This window comes from Phascolarctos cinereus, unplaced genomic scaffold (genome assembly GCF_003287225.1).
Source record: "Phascolarctos cinereus isolate Bilbo 61053 unplaced genomic scaffold, phaCin_HiC Scaffold_1;HRSCAF=81, whole genome shotgun sequence".
In the NCBI taxonomy this organism is placed as follows: Eukaryota; Metazoa; Chordata; class Mammalia; order Diprotodontia; family Phascolarctidae; genus Phascolarctos; species Phascolarctos cinereus.
In genome coordinates, this window is record NW_027555514.1 from 69,195,399 (window position 1) to 69,214,117 (window position 18,719).

The window sequence follows — 18,719 nt, forward strand, 5'->3', positions numbered from 1 at the left end:
TCCTGTGCTATCTAATGGTTATCTAATTCTCTTAGCTACTAAGGTTATCCACTTTTCTAGTTCTTAAGTCAGGACACAATTCACATGAAGCTGAACACAGCAGGGAGAACTTCAAATTCTTCTTAATCTTCTAATAAGGATACTTAAATAGAAAATTTTTACAAATCAAATGATAACCATTTTGAGGAAGCAGAGACACTGCTTTATCAGTTATGATTTCAAGCTTACCCGTATCTGCTCAGTAGAACTACTGCTCAGCTCATCACCAGATTCAGAATCATGATGGATCCTTTCTGAACCTTCGCCAGCCGAATCACAGGATTGTTCATGAGAAAAGCTGGTTTTCTCTATGTCAATGAACTCTGGACCTGAAAAGTGACCAAATAAGTGTGTCCTAGTTTGGCTAGAAATCTTAGGAGACTGTGAGTCACTGTTAAATTTTCCATTGTTGGGGACAAGGTCTAAACTGACAGTCTGACCTGGGCTACTATTTGGTCCAAAATTCTGATTGGCATCACGAGGCAGACCTGTTACTTGAATAGATGATGACTTCCCAAAACTTGAAAGCTCAGGTGATTTATTCACATTTTCTGTAGATCTCTGAATCATTTTTGTGGAATTATTTAGTAGTCCAACTGCAGGTTTAACAGGTGGCATTAGTGCTTTGCGACTGACTTCCTTAACATACTGTGCTGGAACATAAAAAGCCTTAGAATTCTCATCTGGTTTGACTTGCCACCAGTCATCATTTGTCTTTTTCACCAAGATATACCGCTCTCCTTGTTTTATTACAATCTTTTTGTCCTTTGCTTCATATTCGTAATCATACTCCACTTCAATATAAACTTGTCCTGGAATGGTCCTCCCACCTCTGTCAGCCATTTTTCTTCAGTATCATTCACCTCTCCAGAAAAAAGGCACACACATCATGACTTCTGGAGGTCTGGGCTCAGGAAGGCTATTTTTGTTTTAAAAGAGAATAAGGGGAAAAAAAGTTAGCACAGCCTAGCAAACACACAAGCATATCATAATTCAATACCTCAAACTCCAGAAATGCAAAAAGTTAAACATGTATGTGTATAACATATAAATATATATAACATACTACATCAAGATGAAACTATACTTTCAAACTACATTCTATACCTATGTACACCTAAAGAACTAAGACAAGACAGAAGATAAGCTAACACAGGGTATTATGTTCTTTAAGAAAAAGGAGTGGTAGAAGTGGTTCTTAACTTTTTTCTGTGTCATGGACCCTTCTGGAAATCTGATGAAGACTATGGAGCCCTTCTCAGACTAATGTTCTTAAATCTATTAAAAAACACACAGGATTTCAAAGGAAACCAATTACACCGAAATAGCTACCAAAATATTTTTTTAAAAAGTTCACAGACCCCAGGTTAAGAATTCCAGCAATAGAGTATTACACATATGATCACTTCAAGACTCTTCCAATATTATCCTAGAAATAAAAGGATGGAGAGGGGATTTGGGATTATGATCAAGCCCCAAATCCTAAAGTTGGAACATACGTCCTCAATATTTTTGGATATAAACATTTGGAATTTATTATTGCTTTCTTTCCAAGAAGAATGAGAGGGGCAGTTGGTGGCACAGTGGATACAACACTGGCCCTGGAGTCAGGAGAACCTGAGTTCAAATCCGGCCTCAAACATAACACTCTCTAGCTGTGTGACCCTGGCAAGTCACTTAACCCCAATTGCCCTCATCCCCCCCAAAAAAGAAGGAGACGAAGAAGAATGAGGGCATGTGGGTCTCCTGAAAGAATGATTCACTATATATTATATACCTGTTAAGCTTCTTAATATAACTGAGCAAAGATCAACACTATCATTAAAAAAGAGAAAAGAAGAAAACTGTTCAATTTACTTGGTTGTCCCCCTCTGGAGGACCCCTTCACACCTTTTTGGACATATTTATATACAAATGGAAACTCTCAACCAATGACAAGTTTGTTTTCTGCTAGAAAGTATTAGAAGCTTTCCATGGAAAAACTTGTCAGTTATACTACTAAACTGGCTTGAGAAACCTAATATTCATTCTTCTTTCCACACTAGTTCTAACGCATTTCAATAAGTGCTAAAACGAAATATTCAAACAGTGATTAAAGAACGCTGTCACTGTTAGTCTTTGAGACAATCCCAAACCGTAACCCTAGAATCCAAATCAGTTCAAGGGTTTCAGGAACCCCTCAGAGAAACCCAACAGTCCTAGAGACCCTAAGAGTTACCCAGGAACAAATTTTCCTATTTCATCACATTCATCTACCACCTCATTTAAGGTAAGTCATCTTTCTCAGCTGACATACAAAAAGATATGAAGTAATCTATATTTGTTCACCATTATGTCTAACAGTGATATCAGTAATAAGATTTCAAGAACATTAAAACAACATAGTATTGTCCTTCAGGTGTATGATGTTAACTATGGGAAAGAAATGGGGGAAAAAACACAAATTTTTTAAACTACTTAAAGTATGCCAACTTTTTTACATGCCCACAGAGTTTTTAAAGTGATCACTAAGCATTTTATTAAATACTGTATAGGATATTAAGTTCTGAATCTGTAAAAAGAAATCTTATGCTCTTCCAGTGAGTATATGCATCAACAATATGAGGTTATGATCCTAATATTCCTACTGACAAACTTCATTTAAATATTCAGTAAATATTCATAAAGAAACCAAAGTAAAGATATGTAACTCACCCAAAGATAAGGGCTAAGAACAGACTACAACTTTTGAACCTTGCATATTTATATTCCTTTCTCAACTGCCTGATTGGGGATTTTTTTGGTATCCATTCAAAAAGTAACATGCCTGTTGCCACTGCTCTATCCGTCTGTCTATGCTCCTGAATACTTTTATCAACAAGTCTACAGCCCTACACCCCTGACCATACTCAGAAGGCACTCAGCATATATCCCTAACCTGGATCACAGTCTCGCAGCCTTCAATTCTGAATATACACAGCCCCTTTCCTAGCTCCCTAAAGCCTTTACTGGTATTGTTGTTCAGTCATTTTTGTCATGTCTGACTCTGTGACCCATCTGGGTATTCGTGGCAAAAATACTGTGAGTAGTTTGCCATCTCCTTCTCCAGATTGTTTTATAGATAAGGAAACTGAGGCAAACAGGATTAAGTGACTTGCCCAGGGTCACACAGACACAGTAAGTGTCCGAGGCTGGATTTGAACTCGGGCTTCATGAGCCATCCTGACTCCAGACTCAATACTCTATCCATTATACCACCTAGCTGCCCCTTAACTAGTCTAAATATACCAAATTGTGCCTCCCTCCCAAACTGAAATGATACACACAGAAGAACTATATCTCTGGGTGACATAAGTCACTTTTGTGGTGAGCAGACATGACATTAAACAATGTTTTGTCCTAGGGGTAGCTAGATGCGCAGTGTATAGAGCACTGGCCATGGAGTTGGGAGGACCTGAGTTCAAATGTGGTCTCAGACACTTGACACTTACTATGCGACCTTGGGCAAGTCACTTAACCCCAACTGCCTCACTGAAAAAAAAAAAAAAAGAAAAAAGAATTCCCTAACAGTGAGACCCATTATATAAGGACAGCTAGGTGGCGCAGTAGATAGAACACCGGCCTTGGATTCAGGAGGACCTGAGTTCAAATCTGACCTCAGACACATAACACTTACTAGCTGTGTGACTCTGGGCAAGTCACTTAACGTCACTGCCTAGCTTAAAAAAAAACACACAAAAATTAAAAAAAAAAGTTTTATCCTACCATTTTTCTTTAAGCACCACCTCAGGACCCAGGTCTTCCCCTCCAAAAAATTCTCTGAAGCATACTGATAAAAGGATATTTGGCCTGTGAAAAAAGTTCAGGTTGGTTTTTGTGTGAACCAACAATTTTCTTTTCTTGAGTTCAGTTATTAGCTGTTGTTAGCAACACATTGATTTTTTCCACCTAAGTTGTAGCAAGGGAAAACAATGTTCTAAGTTACAGAATCACAGAAATTTGGAGTTGAAAGGAAGCTCAGACAACATCTAAGCCAAGCCCTTAATTATACAGAACAAAGCTTCCTTCCTAAAGGCTAGTTAACCTAAGACAGGCACCCAGGCCAGCCATCTCTTCATTTCCCACACAGCTACACTCCTCTGGATTGCATCATGTCCTCCACATTGAGAACTTGCACTTAATAAAATGTCTAGCACATAGTAGGCACCTAATCAATACTTATTCCTTTCCTTCCTGATCTTTAAAATAAACCATATGGAGTTCCACTAGGCTTTGAACTTGTCTTCCCACCCACCCACACCCACCACACACACAAAGTCCCCCCAAGACTGATGCTAACATACAAAAGTCACAATCCTCCCCTCAGACTTCTGGGAGCCAAGATGGCGGAGTAAGCAGTAAGTGGCTCTCACCCTTCCTTACTGAACTTAAAAAACCCAGAGAATACTGCCCCAGGAAAAATCCTGAAATAGTAGAGCCAACAGAAAGATGAGGTAACAGTCTTTTAGCTCAGGAGGCTAGGGGGATTAACAGGAAAGATCCCTCTTGCTGTGGCTGTAAGGGACCAGGACAGGACAGGAGGCCTCTCAGCAAACCAGCAGGAGATCCTGAGCCTCAGGGTGGCGGAGCAGGCAAGCGGCAACACTAGGCACACACCAGCCGCCGCCACCACCACCAGCTTCAGCTCAGCACCAGGTAAACTACCAGATGCCTCCAGCCTCCAGCTGCCAACACCTGAGGCCCCAACACACCAAACCAGTAACCAGGCCTCCTACCCCCCAGCACAAGAAGCTTGGGACTATGCCCAACAAGCAGAGATCAACTTTAAAAGTCAGAAAAAAGGCAAATAACATGAGCAAGAAGCAGCAAAGAAAAACATAAAGAAGTATCTTGGTGACCAGGAAGATGAGAACACAAATTCAGGAGAAGACAATACTGACAATATACCCACACCTGAAACCTCAAAGGGGAATATGAACTAGTCTCAAGCCCAAAAAGCCTTCTTGGAAGAGTTCAAGAAGGATTTTAAAAGTCAAATAAGAGGGGCAGCTAGGTGGCACAGTGGATAGTGCACTGGCCCTGAAGTCAGGAGGACCTGAGTTCAAATATGACCTCAGACCAAACACTTGACACTTACGAGCTGTGTGACCCTGGGCAAGTCACTTAACCCCAACTGCCTGGAAAAAAAAAAAGTCAAATGAAAGCTCTCTCATGTGCGTGCTCGCTCTCACACATGTGGGACACCCTTCCTTCCCAGGTAGTTAATAAAGCTTCTTCCTGGTTCAACAATGGCTTTATGGAATTCATGATATAGATAACAACTGGGGGCCATGTCCCAGCTCATGGTTTAAGATCCTAGGACCAACTTAATGATTGAAGCCATGGCTGAACAAGGAACCAAAAAAAAAAAAATGTCAAATAAGAGACACAGAAGAAAAATTGAACAATTCCTTTAAAAATACAATTGATAAAATGGAAAAAAAGTACACTGAAGAAAACAACTCCTTAAAAAGTAGAACTGGCCAAATAGAAAAAGAGGTACAAAAGCTAACTGAAGAAAACAATTCGTTAAAAATTAGAACTGGGCAAGTGGAAGCCAATGACTCTATGAGACATCAAGAATCAGTCAAAATCAAAAGAACAGAAAAATAGAAGAAAACATAAAACCTCACTGGAAAAACAACTGACCTGGAAAATAGGTCCATGAGAGATAACTTAAGTATTATTGGTCTACCTGAAAGCCATGATCAAAAAAAGAGCCTGGACAGCATCTTTCATGAAATCATCAAGGAAAACTGCCCTGAGGTCCTAGAACCAGAGGATAAAACAGTCATCCAAAGAATCCACCGATCACCTCCTGAACGAAATCCCAAGCTACAAATGCCAAGAAACATTGTAGCCAAATTCCAGAATTATCAGGTCAAGGAAAAAAATACTACAAAGAGCCAAAAAGAAAGAATTCAAGCAATTCAAATATCATGGAACCACAGTCAGGATTATACAGGATCTTGTAGCTTCCACCTTAAAAGATGAGAGAACTTGAAATATGATATTTCACACAGCAAAGGAGCTTGGATTATAACCAAGGATTAACAAACCAGCAAAAGTGGGCATAATCTTTCAGGGGAGGAGATGGACATTCAATGAAATAGAGGACTTCCAGACTTTCCTGATGAAAAGACCAGAGTTCAATGGAAAATCTGATCTTCAAATAAAAGACTCAAGAGAGGCATAAAAAAGAAAACAGAAAGGAAAAAAAAAACCCTGTTATTCACAATCCTCCCCTCATCCCAAGAAAAAAGGTTCCTACTTACAATGAGATTTTTAAATTGTAGAAACAAATTCCAAATGTAAGGAGCTTATATTCTTCACTCTAAATCAATTAATTAGCAAGTGTTTATTCAGTATTTACTATATTCAAGGTAGAGTAAACTCTGGGGATATGAAGAAAGTTAAAAGTTCCTGCCCTCAAGAACCTTACATAACAAAGCCTATTTTATCATAAAAATCATGCTAGATTTATTGATTTCATTCTCCTGCAATGCTAGGGTATAGTCAATTTTGGCTTTCACATTTCCACATAATTCAAGCATAGGCCAATTTGTAATAAGGAATCCCTTTTCAATGCTAGCACAGAATAATTCAATGATATTTGAGGTTTTTGTTTACAAAACACTTTCAACACTATTGGGAGGTTAGCCGTGTTATTCTCATCCACATTTTACACATGAGAAAAGTGAGGTTTTTAGAAGGCTAAATGACTGATGCGAAGTCACATAACTAATGTCAGATCAGGAATTTGAACCAAATGTCCTGACTCATTTTTCACTATACCATGACACCTAAAGTAGCAATCTTTCCCTCTTCAGATCCAAAGCACAGAACCAGTATCCTCAGCAGCAAAGACTACCCACAATGGTTGGCCTCTCTTGACTCTTCTGTCTGCATTTCAAAGTTCCTATTCAGCTCTGGTCATTTCATGAGAAATGACAGATGTCCTCTATTCCATCACAGGTCCTTCCTCCAAGACTACTATAGGTTTATAATGAGTTTTGCAGAATAAATTACATTGGGTAAGTGCATATTTTTTGACTTTTGGAATATTATATTCCAAGTTCCCCTCGTATTCATCGTACATGCTGTCAGGTCTTGCATGACCCTGATTATGGAGAGATGAGAACCAAAAGGGGAGCAACTAGCAGGAAAATAGCTTCATACAGGCCAGACTGTTCTTGAAGGCAACAAGGACATCAAAGCCTTGAGCACATTGGTCTTTCAAACTCAGGGCCTCCCTGCTAGGTTTCTCTATGTGTAATCCCACTCTTTCCCACTGCCACTATGTATACTAGTAGAAAGGTAAGACCCAGATTCGTGTACACTACGGTGCTTTATTACTGCACTTGACATATACTGAATAATTGTGATGTTATAATTATTCTTCTATTTGCCTTAACATTAAGCAAATGTTTTATGTTTAAGAATTAATGGCATCTCCTATATACACCAAAATACTTAGTGCTGTTTTTGTATCAGCAAAGAACTGGAAACAAAGTAGGTGTCCTTCAATTGGGGAATAGTTAAATTATGATACATGAACATAAAGGAACATAACTGTAAGAAACAGTGAATATGATGAATACAGAAAATCATGGGAAAACTTATACACAATGATTACAACAATGTAAATCACAAAGCAATCAAAAGTGAATGTTGTAAAATTACAAAGAATAATCATGGCCTCAAAGAGAATATATAAGGAGATGGCCTATCTTTATTCCTTTGCAGAGCTAAGAGGTCCACAAGTGTGGAACGCTGTATCTACTTTCAGAAATTTTTGAAGTATATTGATGGGTAGAACAACAGGATCATTGATAGTAAGGCCTCAATTGTTTGGGCTTAAGAAGTTAGATGACAAAGATCGAAAGAAGAGTTAGATAAGAGGCAGAAGAAAAAACAAAAACAACTACAGACGATGGGTTCCAAAATCTAAGAATAAGACACTTGGGTAGAATAAAAAAAAAAAAGTACAAAGAATGACTTTGGTTTTCTTAAACATGGAGGACATCAACATTGCTTGTGTTTACAAAAATTCTGTCTGTTCTTATGTAATCATAATTTTTAGGGATAGGGGCTGGACCAGTAACTTCATTTACATATGGAACTCCTTGATATGGAAACCTCTCTACCAGTGCAGGCTGGCACTATTTCTGCAATAGATAGTCTTAAAAGATTTGCCAAGACACAAACTGGGCATATACCAACATCTTACACCCTATACCAAGTCAAAATGGGTACATGGTTTAGATATAAAGATTGATACTATAAACAAACTAAGAGAGCAAGGAATAGTTTACCTATCCGATTTATGGAGAACAGAAGAATTTATGACCAAACAAGAGACAGAGAACACTATGAAATGCAAAATGGATAATTTTGATTACATTAAATTGAAAAGGTTTTGCACAAACAAAGCCAAGCAACCAAGATTAGGAGGGAAGAAGAAAACTGGGAAAGAATTTTTACAACCAGGTTCTCTGATTAAGGCCTCATTTCTAAAATATATAGAGAACTGAGTCAAGTTTTTAAGAATACAAGTCATTACCCAATTGATAAATGGTCAAAGGACATTAACAGGGAGTTTTCAGAGGAAATTAAAGCCATCTATAGTCACATGAAAAAATGCTCTAAATCACTATTGATTAGAGAAATGCAAAGCAAAACAGCTCCAAGGTACCACATCACACCTATCAGATTGCCTAACATGACAAAACAGGAAAATGATAAATGCTGGAGAAGATGTGGGAAAATTAGAACATTACTGCATTGCTGGTAGAGTTGTGAACTGATTCAACCATTCTGGAGAACGATTTGGAACTATGCTCAAAAGGCTATAAAATTGTGCATATCCTCTGACCCAGCAATACCACTTCTAGGTCTGTATCCCAAAGAGATCATAAAAATGGGAAAAGTACCCACATGTACAAAAATATTTATAGCAGCTCTTTTGGTGGTGGCAAAGAATTGGAAATTAAGGGGATGCCCATCAATTGGGGAATGGCTCAACAAGTTGTGATATATGAATGTAACAGAACACTATTGTGCTATAAGAAATGATGAACAGGAGGACTTAAGAAAAACCTGGAAAGACTTACATGAACTAATGTTGACTGAAATGAGCAGAACCAGGAGAACATTATACACACTAATAAGCCACACTGTGCAATGACAGACTTTCATAGATTTGGCTCTTCTTAGCAATGCAAGGATCTAAGACAATTCCAAGAGACTCACGTTGGAAAATGCTATCCACATCCAGAGAAAGAACTATGGAGTTTGAATGCAGATCGAAGCATACTATTTGCTTTCCTTTTGTTTTGTTTTATTACTTCATTCTCATGCTTCCTCCCATCAGTTCTAATTCTTCTTTATCATCATGACTAATGGGAAAATATGCTTAATATGAATATATAAGTAGAACCTATATCAGATTGCACAGTGTCTTGGGGAGGGGGAAAGACAGGAAAGGGGAGAAAATTTAAAACTCAAAATCTTATGGAAGTGAATGCTGAAAGCTAAAAATCAATCAATTAATTTTTTTGAAAAAGATTTGCCAGGGCATTGAGAGGTTAAGTGACTTGCCCAGGGTAAGTAGCAAAGCCAGTATGTATAAGCCAGGTTTTCCTGGTCCTGAGGCCAGATATCAATCCATTATGCTATAATGCCTCTTTAGTTTTATTTTTTAAAAAAAAAGACAATTTTTGTTAAATCAAATATATAAAACTGCTGCTTCTCACTTTAGTTCTAAAGTCTTCTTTTATTTATTTATTTATTTATTGCCTTTTTTAGGCAATCGGGGTTAAGTGACTTGCCCAAGGTCACACAGCTAGTAACTGTCAAGTGTTTGGTCTGAGACTACATTTGAACTCAGGTCCTTCTGACTTCAAGGCTGGTGCTCTATTCACTGCGCCACCTAGCTGCCCCTAGAGTCTTCTTCAAATTATGCTGAGCACTAATTCTTCCACAGCCACAAATGCTCTCCAGTGGAGTGACTCAGTAATTCTCTCTCAAAGACCACATTTCCCTTCAATATTCAAACATATCCCATACTCACCAGCACCTCCCATTCCCACACCCACATTCGTCTCCCTCATTCATGTTCATCTCCCATACTCAGAACTATCAAAAACCCAAATGCTATTATAATGTTTTACAAAACAACTACCTAGACTGTCTATATTTGGGTCCCATCATCCTCAAAACGTTACACATCTGCAACACTGCAAAAAGGATCATTCCTGGCACTCTGCTTTTTAAAGTAGCATTTAAGCCTATTCATGCTGGGTTTAGCCTTCATCAATAATTCAGTTAGTCAAAAAAGCATTTATTAAGTTCTTACTATGTGCCAAAGTATGCTAAATATAGAAAGCAAAAACAGTCAATGCCTTCAAAGAGCTCACATTTTAGTGGGGTATGCAACAGGCCAATAACTATGTACCTATGAGATACATAAAAAGTAGGTGGAAATAATTAGAAAAGGGAGACACTGGTAGCTACAAGCATTGGTAAAGGCAGTCTGGGACAGTTAGGTGGTATAGTGGATAAAGTGTCAGACCTGGGGTCAGGAAGAATCATCCTCCTGAGTTCAAATCTGGCCGTAGATACTTACTAGCTATGTGACCCTGGGCAAGTCACTTCACCCTGTTTGCCTCACTTCCTTATCTATAAAATGATCTGGAGAAAAAAATAGCAAACCACTCCAGTATCTCTGCCAAGAAAACTCCAAACAAGGTCACAAAGAGTCAGATACAACTGAAAACTATGAATAACAACAACAAAAGGCCTCCTACAGAAGGCAGGACTTCAGCTGAGTTTTGAAAGAAGCCAGAGAAACTAAGTCAGAGGTAAGGAGAGAGGGCCTTTCAGGCATGAGAAAAAGCCCAGAAAAACTACAAACATCTTCTCCAACATTCATCATTTTCCTGTTTTGTCATGTTAGCCAATCTGATAGGTGTGATGTGGTACCCCAGAGTTGTTTTGATTTGCATTTCTCTAATGACAGAGGACTTTACTTTCTATTCTAAAGATAACAGTGAGTTAATAAGCTGGCATTTATTAACTAGAGGGGTGACATAGACACACCTATGCTTTAGAAAATAAATCTTGGCAGCTGAGTGAAAGATGGATTTAGAGTGGGGAGAGTCTTGAGGCAGAAATGTGATCAATTAAAAGACTACTAGATAATAGTAATACAGATGAAGTGACAAGGACCTGAACTAGAGTGGTGGCTACATGAGTAGACAGAGGTGTCAGGTGGACTGAAGGAGGGTGGCAGTGGGAGACCTGGGCTCCCAAGTCCTTGTACTTTCTATTTCCCCCACTCCAAAGGCCTAGAGGCCATGGTAAGAATGAAAAACAGGGTAAAGGGGATGAGAGGTAGAGGTTGAAGTAGAACGACAATAGATTATGATCTGATAAAGGAATTTCAGAATTCATAAACAAAAGTGCGGAATACTTGCAAGCTGATGGCAACATGAAGGATATGACCATTTCTGTGTCTACCTGTGGAGGTCAATGGAATGATTAAGTTGAGGAACTGAGAAGATAGGATGTCTGAAGGAATATCACTATGAATGCTGAAGTCCCCTAGTATGAGGACCAGAGGTGGGAAAGAGGGAAAAGCCTGTGAGTCAGACACTGAACTTATTGAGAAAAGACGGAAGTAGTGTTCTAGAGGTTGGCAGACAACAGTTACCAAAAGCTTGACTGGGTGATAAACACGGATTGAATGAATCTCAAAGGAGGAAAAGTTACTGAGTGATGGTGGTAAGACAGCTTTGAAAGTGACAATGAGGTGGGGCAGCTAGGTGGGGCAGTGGATAGAGCACCGGCCCTGGATTCAGGAGGACCTGAGTTCAAATCCAGCCTCAGACACATAACACTTACTAGCTGTGTAACCCTGGGCAAGTCACTTAACCCCACTGCCTAACCAAAAAAAAAAAAGTGACAATGAGGAACAAGTTGGATTCTGATTTCCCAACATAAGCAATGAGTCTGAGGGTGAGGGAAGGTTCAAAGGATTGGTCAGCAGAAGCTAGATCCTGAGGAAGAGGCCAAGTCTTAATGACTGAAAGAAGACAGTCACTAATGAAATCTAGAGCTGAACCCCATCCCTCAATATCTGTAACAACCAGACATACAAACTCTCCAGACTGTTCATACTAAGTTTATCAGGGAGAAAACTAATAGGCAGAAGGCTGAAATTTTAAAAAAAATGAGACTGAAGCATGATACATCATTTTAGAATTTAAGTTGGCCAAGAATCAGTTACATTTGCAACCTTTTCATCAGTCATATTGTTCATTCAACAAACAACTGAGTCTACTATGTGCAAGACACTGCAGAGCACTGAAGATGCAAGGGCAAAAGTTCAACACTTCCTGCCTGCCTTCAAGTAGTTTACACTCTCCTAAGAACATAGATATAGGTAAGTTAATATAAAATATACACAAATTAATCGGGAGATGGTGGGTGGAAGGCAGTAATAATTGGAAGCCATAAAGGAATCAACAAAGATGCAAACATTTTTCTTTTCTTTTTCAGCAGGGGGAAGGGAAGAAAGGAGAACTAGTCTAGGGTTGCCATATAAAAAGGAAAAAAAGAAAAGTCATTGAAACATGTTTTAAAAGACGCACACACAAAAAAAAAACTGAAGAAAGTTTAGAAGGAAACACAGACAAGCAGGTCAGCTTTCAAGTAAAATACTGAATTTATTGTATACATTTTTTAAAGCAAGCTATAGGTAATAGAAATTCCCATTTCCACATATAATCCTTTTTTCTCTTCTACTTCATATATGGAAATGTCTTTTTTGGGGGTCATTAAATTCAGAACAAAGAAAAAATAAATGAAAGAAAGAAAGAAGGAAGGAAACAAAGACATAAAGACACTGAGCTGAGCCATGAAGGAAACTAGATACTCTGGGAGCATGGACTATCTTTTGCCTCTTTTTGTATCCCCATACTTCGCACCATGCCTGATAGATAGTAGATGCCTAATAAATTCTTACTGACTGATAAGAAATAGAGGGGAAGAAAGATGACAGTCTAAGCATGGCACTAAGACAGAATATGGAATATCCTACACAGAGAACACCAAGTAGGGCAGCTTGACTGGAACAAAGAATTCGTGAGGAGAAGTAGTATAAAATCAGTCTGGATGAAAAGGTCCAAGTCAAACTGTGAAGGCTTTCAATGCCAAACAGAGGATTCTGCACTATGCCCTACAGAAAAGAGACACTGAAGCAGAAAGTGACACGGTCAGACCTACGCTTTCGGAATACCAATTTGGCATCTGGGTAGAGAATGCATTGGAGATCCAAGAGCCTAAAAACAGGGGACCAAGAAGGAGAGACCTGACACAGTCTGGGAAAGAAACAAGGAGCGGCTAAACCAGACTGATGGCCAAGCAGAAAGACGGTGACAAATCGAAGAGATATAATACGGGATCCACAAGATGTTGACATGCTGATCTTCAGTCACATTATGGACACTCAAATAATAAGCAATCTCCGGGACTCAGAAAATACATAAATGAACAATAACTTTAAAACAGCATGCTTTAAACATTAAACTCTTCTACTCCCAAATCCACCCTTCCTCCAAATTTACCTGTTTCTGTCAAAGGCACATGCAGTCAACCAGGTTTGCAACCTCAGTGTCATCCCTGACTCTCTCCTCCTCCCCCAGGACCTATATCCCATCATCTACCAACTCTACAGCATCTCTTTTGTCTTTGTCCCCTTCTCTCCACATATATGGCCACCACTCTAATTCACTCCTCGTGTCCTCTCACCTAGACTTACAATAGTTTCCTAACTGGTCTCCTCTGCTTCTAGTCTCTCCCCTCTCCAATTCTTCCTCTACAGAATCACCAAATTAATATTCCTATAACATAAGTCAGATTGTGTCAACTAATTTAAGTTAAATTTATTATTTATCCAGAAGAATGTTCTCCAAGATCTTTATTTTTTGAATACTACATTCTGAGACTGGAGTGCTTATATTCTGTTATATAATACAAGCTACCACCCTAAATTTCAGTACATCTAAGCATGCATGTTTATTTAATAAATGCTAAGCTGAACTCTTATCTTTCCCCTCAAGCCCATCCCTTTTCCTCATTTTCCTATTATCGCCCAGAGCACTACCATCCTCCCAGTCATCCAGGCTCACAATCCAGCCCCAAACCTTTAACTCCTTATTCTCTCTCACATATGTCTCCCAATCCTATTAATTTCCAAGCCTGTTCATTCTAATTCCATAACATCACATATATCTGCTCTCCTCTGACATGCCACCACCTTGGTGCAGGTCCTCATCACCTCACTCTGCACTGCTGCTATAGTTTTCTAGCAGTGTGACCCTGCGCAAGTCACTTTCTCTCTCTCAGTCTGTTTCCTCACCTGTAAAATGGGAATAATAATAGCACCTACCTCCCAGGCTTGTTGGGAGGATCAAATGAGAACAACTGTAAATCTCTTAGCTCAGTGCCTGGCATGAACTAAGCACTATACAAATATTAGCTATTACTTCCTTGCCACAAATGTCTTCCCACTTCAGTCCATCTTCCACTCAGCTATTAAATGGATCTTCCTAAAGCACCATGTCACTTCACCATTCAATCAACTCTAGTGGCTCCCCATCACCCACCTCCAGGACCAAATATAAAACCTGGCATTCAGAGTCCTTCATTTCCTGGCCCCCTCCTATCTTTCCAGTCTTCTAACACCTTACTCTGCCCCACAGGTTCTGTGATCCAGGGACACTGACCTCTTTGAAGTTCCTCCATGTAACACTCCATATCTCCCAACTCTGGCTGTCTCCCAGGTCTGGAATGCTCTCCCTCCTCATCTCTATTTCCTAGCCTCCCTTGCTTTCTTCAAGTCCCACTGGAAATCATACCTTCTACAAGAAGCCTTTCCTGAACCTCCTCAATACTATTGTCTTCCCTCTCTTGATTATGTCCAATTTATCTTGTCCATATTTTGTTTGTACATAGCTGTTTGCATTTGTCTCCCCCATTATAGACTATGAACTCTCTGAGAGCAGACTGTTGTTTACCTTTCTTCAGCAAAAAGGTAGGAGATGTTGTTGGCATTTGCTGTGATGTACATTATGTCCAACTGTGGCTGATCAGACCAATATGAACCGGGAAGGCTATCCCACAGGTTGCGCACAAATAGTCCATATGCTGGGCAATATAAAGACCCTTTCGCTTGAAACTCAATGACAATTATCACCGTATTTGGTCTGTCAGGTTCCCCCAATATGCTGGGGAGAAGGAGGGTGAGTGTGGAGAGTGAGAAGCATGACAGAGTCTAGAGACATTGTGATAGCTTTCTCTTGGTATAGCCAAAGAAAATCTTTGGCTGTGTATATCCCTTTTGTTTTTTGGAACTCATCATCTATATGGTTGTGTTGTTGAAATGAACTGACTAAGAAGTGCACTGTCTCTTATAAGTTGCAGTGAACATGTACTGCCAAAATAGCTTGAGGAGGTCAAGTCTCCATGATTCTTTATGCTTATACTCTATTTAGCTGAAAGTTTGTTAATACTTTACCATGCCAAATGAGTTAACACAAAATAAACTAAATAAAAGTGGACATATTATATAATATGCTTCATTCCACTGCTGACAGAAAATGAACTGTGCTAGTCTATGCACCAAAGACCCAGAATATCTTGAAGAAAGATAGGATAGGGTAGAGTACTGATCTTGAACATCAGAAGATGTGGATTTGCCTCCCAGTTCTAACACTTATTAATTATGTCACCCCCAGCACCTCACATTTTGCACTTCTTTCCACATCTGTAAAATAACACTTGAACTATCTCATAAGAGTGTAAGGAAAGTAATTTGTAAATCTTACAGTGCTATATAAACTATCATCATTATCAATAAAAGTTTATCGAAATTAATCATCCAATAAACTTTACACTGAGGGTCTCAGGTGCCCCAATGGAAGTTAAAAGAAAAGGTTGATTTTTTTTGCTAGGGGTCCAATGCAGCAGCACAGAACTCTGTAGTCCCTACTCTGCCGGTGAAACTTGAGGCTGGTGGATTGCTCAAGCTGAGTTCTGAGCTGCAGGAGAGATAAAACCAATCACTAAATTCAGCAACAATATAAGTGAGCCCCCTGAAGCAGAGTCCAAAGAAATGGAGTAGGTCAAAACTTCCATGCCAATCAGTTCTGAAACTGCCAGCTTGGGGGACAGAAGGAGACTCAGTCTCAAAACTAAACAAATGAATGAATATATGAATAATTCCTAGACTTACCAGTGACCAAGGAAGTACCTCTACCCCTCCTTCTTTACAGAGGCAGGGGGATTATGGACACAGAACATGTCAGACTTGCGTTGGTTAATCTTACTGAATTGTTTTTCCCTTTTTATTTTTTAATTATAAAAGAATTCTTTGTTATAAGGAATGGCTCTAAGGGACAGTGGGGAAGAATATATTGGGAAATATGTGATGATATAAAAAAACTTATTTTAATGAAAAATTAAATTATGTTCACTAAAATCTGAGGAAGCAGTAAAGTCAACACATTTTTGAAGTCTCTTTTTTCATAAAAGGATTATAATTTTTAAAAGACTAAATGTTTAAGGATAACATTCAGTCATCTGAAAAAGTAACTTATAAAATTAAACAATTCATTCCCCAATGATGCAGCATAAATGAAACATTACTGTTAGATTCCAATATAATCATCTTCTTAAATGTTTAAATACACAGTAGAAAACCACAATAAAGCCTCAGTTATTCAGGCTCCTATAATTATTTCAGACCTGAAAGTGCCAGAAAAGCAGGGGGGGAGGGGAAAGATCGCCTCCCCCAAGCAGTAAGCAATAAAGAGGGCTGAGAAAAGCCAAAGACTAGAAGATTCCACCTGATCAACATGCTGTGATCATTCACTTTGTCAGGTAGCTAGACAGAAGTGTTTTGACTGGTCATCATTACCTATAAAAGCATAGTGTGGATTTTGTTTGTTTTGAGAGGGAAAAAAAGCCAAGAATCCTGGGAAAACATGTTTCTTGACTACAGGAAACAAGAGTGACAAGGATACAAAGCAGAAAGAAGGGGTAAAAGAAGTCAGTGGACTTCAGCAGCAGCGCTTAGCAGCCGGCGTATGGGGAACAGCAACAATTGGAAGAGGTGCCTGGGCAAGCAAACAGACGGCCTGATGGCAGAATAGGTGGCAGCAATGACAAACAGCAATAGAAGGGCAAGACACAAATGAAGAGATCATAAGTGGCAAGAACATACTAAAAATAAAGAGCAAAGAACAGCAAACTACAAGAAGAAAGAACGGAGCCAGGGGAGAAATAGGACAGTGGAGACCAGCATCTCTTGAAGGAGACTCGAAGCCTGACCACCCTGACCACCCTGGCCCCCCTGGCCCAGACCCAGACATCGAAGCTCAGAAGTCTTGGGGGGAGGAGGGAGGTGATGGAAAGCTACACCCATGGTACCACAAGGTGAGATTTTATCATAACAAGGCCATTAGAAAGTATATAGCCAGGTTTCTAACTCTATTAATGATCACATTTTCTTCCCCCAAAAAGCTAAGTTGAGTGGTATGATTAAATATACCCTGACTGCTTCCAAAAAATGATGTATGCTGACAAATACTGAGGTTCCATTTTTAAATTTCTCTGACCCAACAAATGTGCTCCCTACCCCCCCCCAACCTCATTTTCTGAAGCTACACAGCCTCAAAGCACACAGAATCTGTGAAAAGATCTGTTGTTCAGTTGTCTCTGACTCTTCATGACCCTATGGACCACACAGTCCACGGGGTTTTCTTGGCAAAGACATTGGAGTGGTTTGCCATTTCCTTCTCCAGAAGATTAAGGGAAACAGAGGTTAAGTGACTTGCCCAGGGTCACACAGCTAGCTAGTGTCTGAGGCTGAATCTGAACTCAGGTCTTCCTGGCTCCAAGCCCAGCACGCTATTCTCTAGCTGCCTAAAATGATTGCTTCAGTTCAACTCCTCAATCCTCAAACCATATAAACCAACACTACCCTACACAAAAACCCCAACAACAAAGAATAAGTTCTAGAAAAGAATAGTACAACACTTTAATGTTTGCTATAGCTGCTTCTCCAAGATATCTATATTCTGTAAGATTTAATGGGTTCAAAATTGTTGCAAAGATATTATTTTTAAAACTCTACAATTTCCACCTAAATGTCTAGATTGATACACACAGCCTTTACGATTTGCAAAGCACTTTACACATGTTAAGTGTTATCCCCATTTCACAGATAAGGAAACGAGGCTGAGAGGTTAAATGATTTGCCGAGGTTCACACAGCTAGGAAATGACTGAGGTAGGCTATGAACTCAGGTCTTCCCGACTCCAAGTTCCAAGCCCTGTTCACTGTGCCACCAAAGGCTGATCTTAAACTGCTAACGTTACACCTCTACTAAAGTTCTCTATTATCATTTATGTACGTACATAGGAAAATCAACATAAAAACTGAAATATTTCAACTCGCTGAGTTGGCAACTTACAAACGGAACCAAAACACACACCGGACTACTTCCTTCTCTCCTCTCCCTTTCTCTGGATGATTAGGATATAGTTAATACTGGAATCAGCAAATTATACTTTTATACAAATTTGAAGGTTTTTATA

General features: G+C 39.2%; 1 protein-coding gene across 13 annotated transcripts in view; it reads right to left on the bottom strand.

Moving 5' to 3' along the window:
* ARHGAP12 (Rho GTPase activating protein 12) overlaps positions 1 to 18,719 on the bottom strand; it is a 145,609-nt gene that overhangs the window by 125,738 nt on the left and 1,152 nt on the right. For 11 of the 13 annotated variants that reach the window (XM_078152151.1, XM_078152157.1, XM_020990480.2 and 8 more), the window contains exon 2: positions 229 to 958. In XM_078152151.1, coding sequence (XP_078008277.1) covers positions 229 to 882 — 654 coding nt within the window. In that variant the 5' untranslated portion in view covers positions 883 to 958. Of the gene's footprint in view, positions 1 to 228; positions 959 to 3,783; positions 3,868 to 18,719 lie in introns of all 13 variants that reach the window. The other 2 variants (XM_020990473.2, XM_020990471.2) reach the window with 2 other exon arrangements.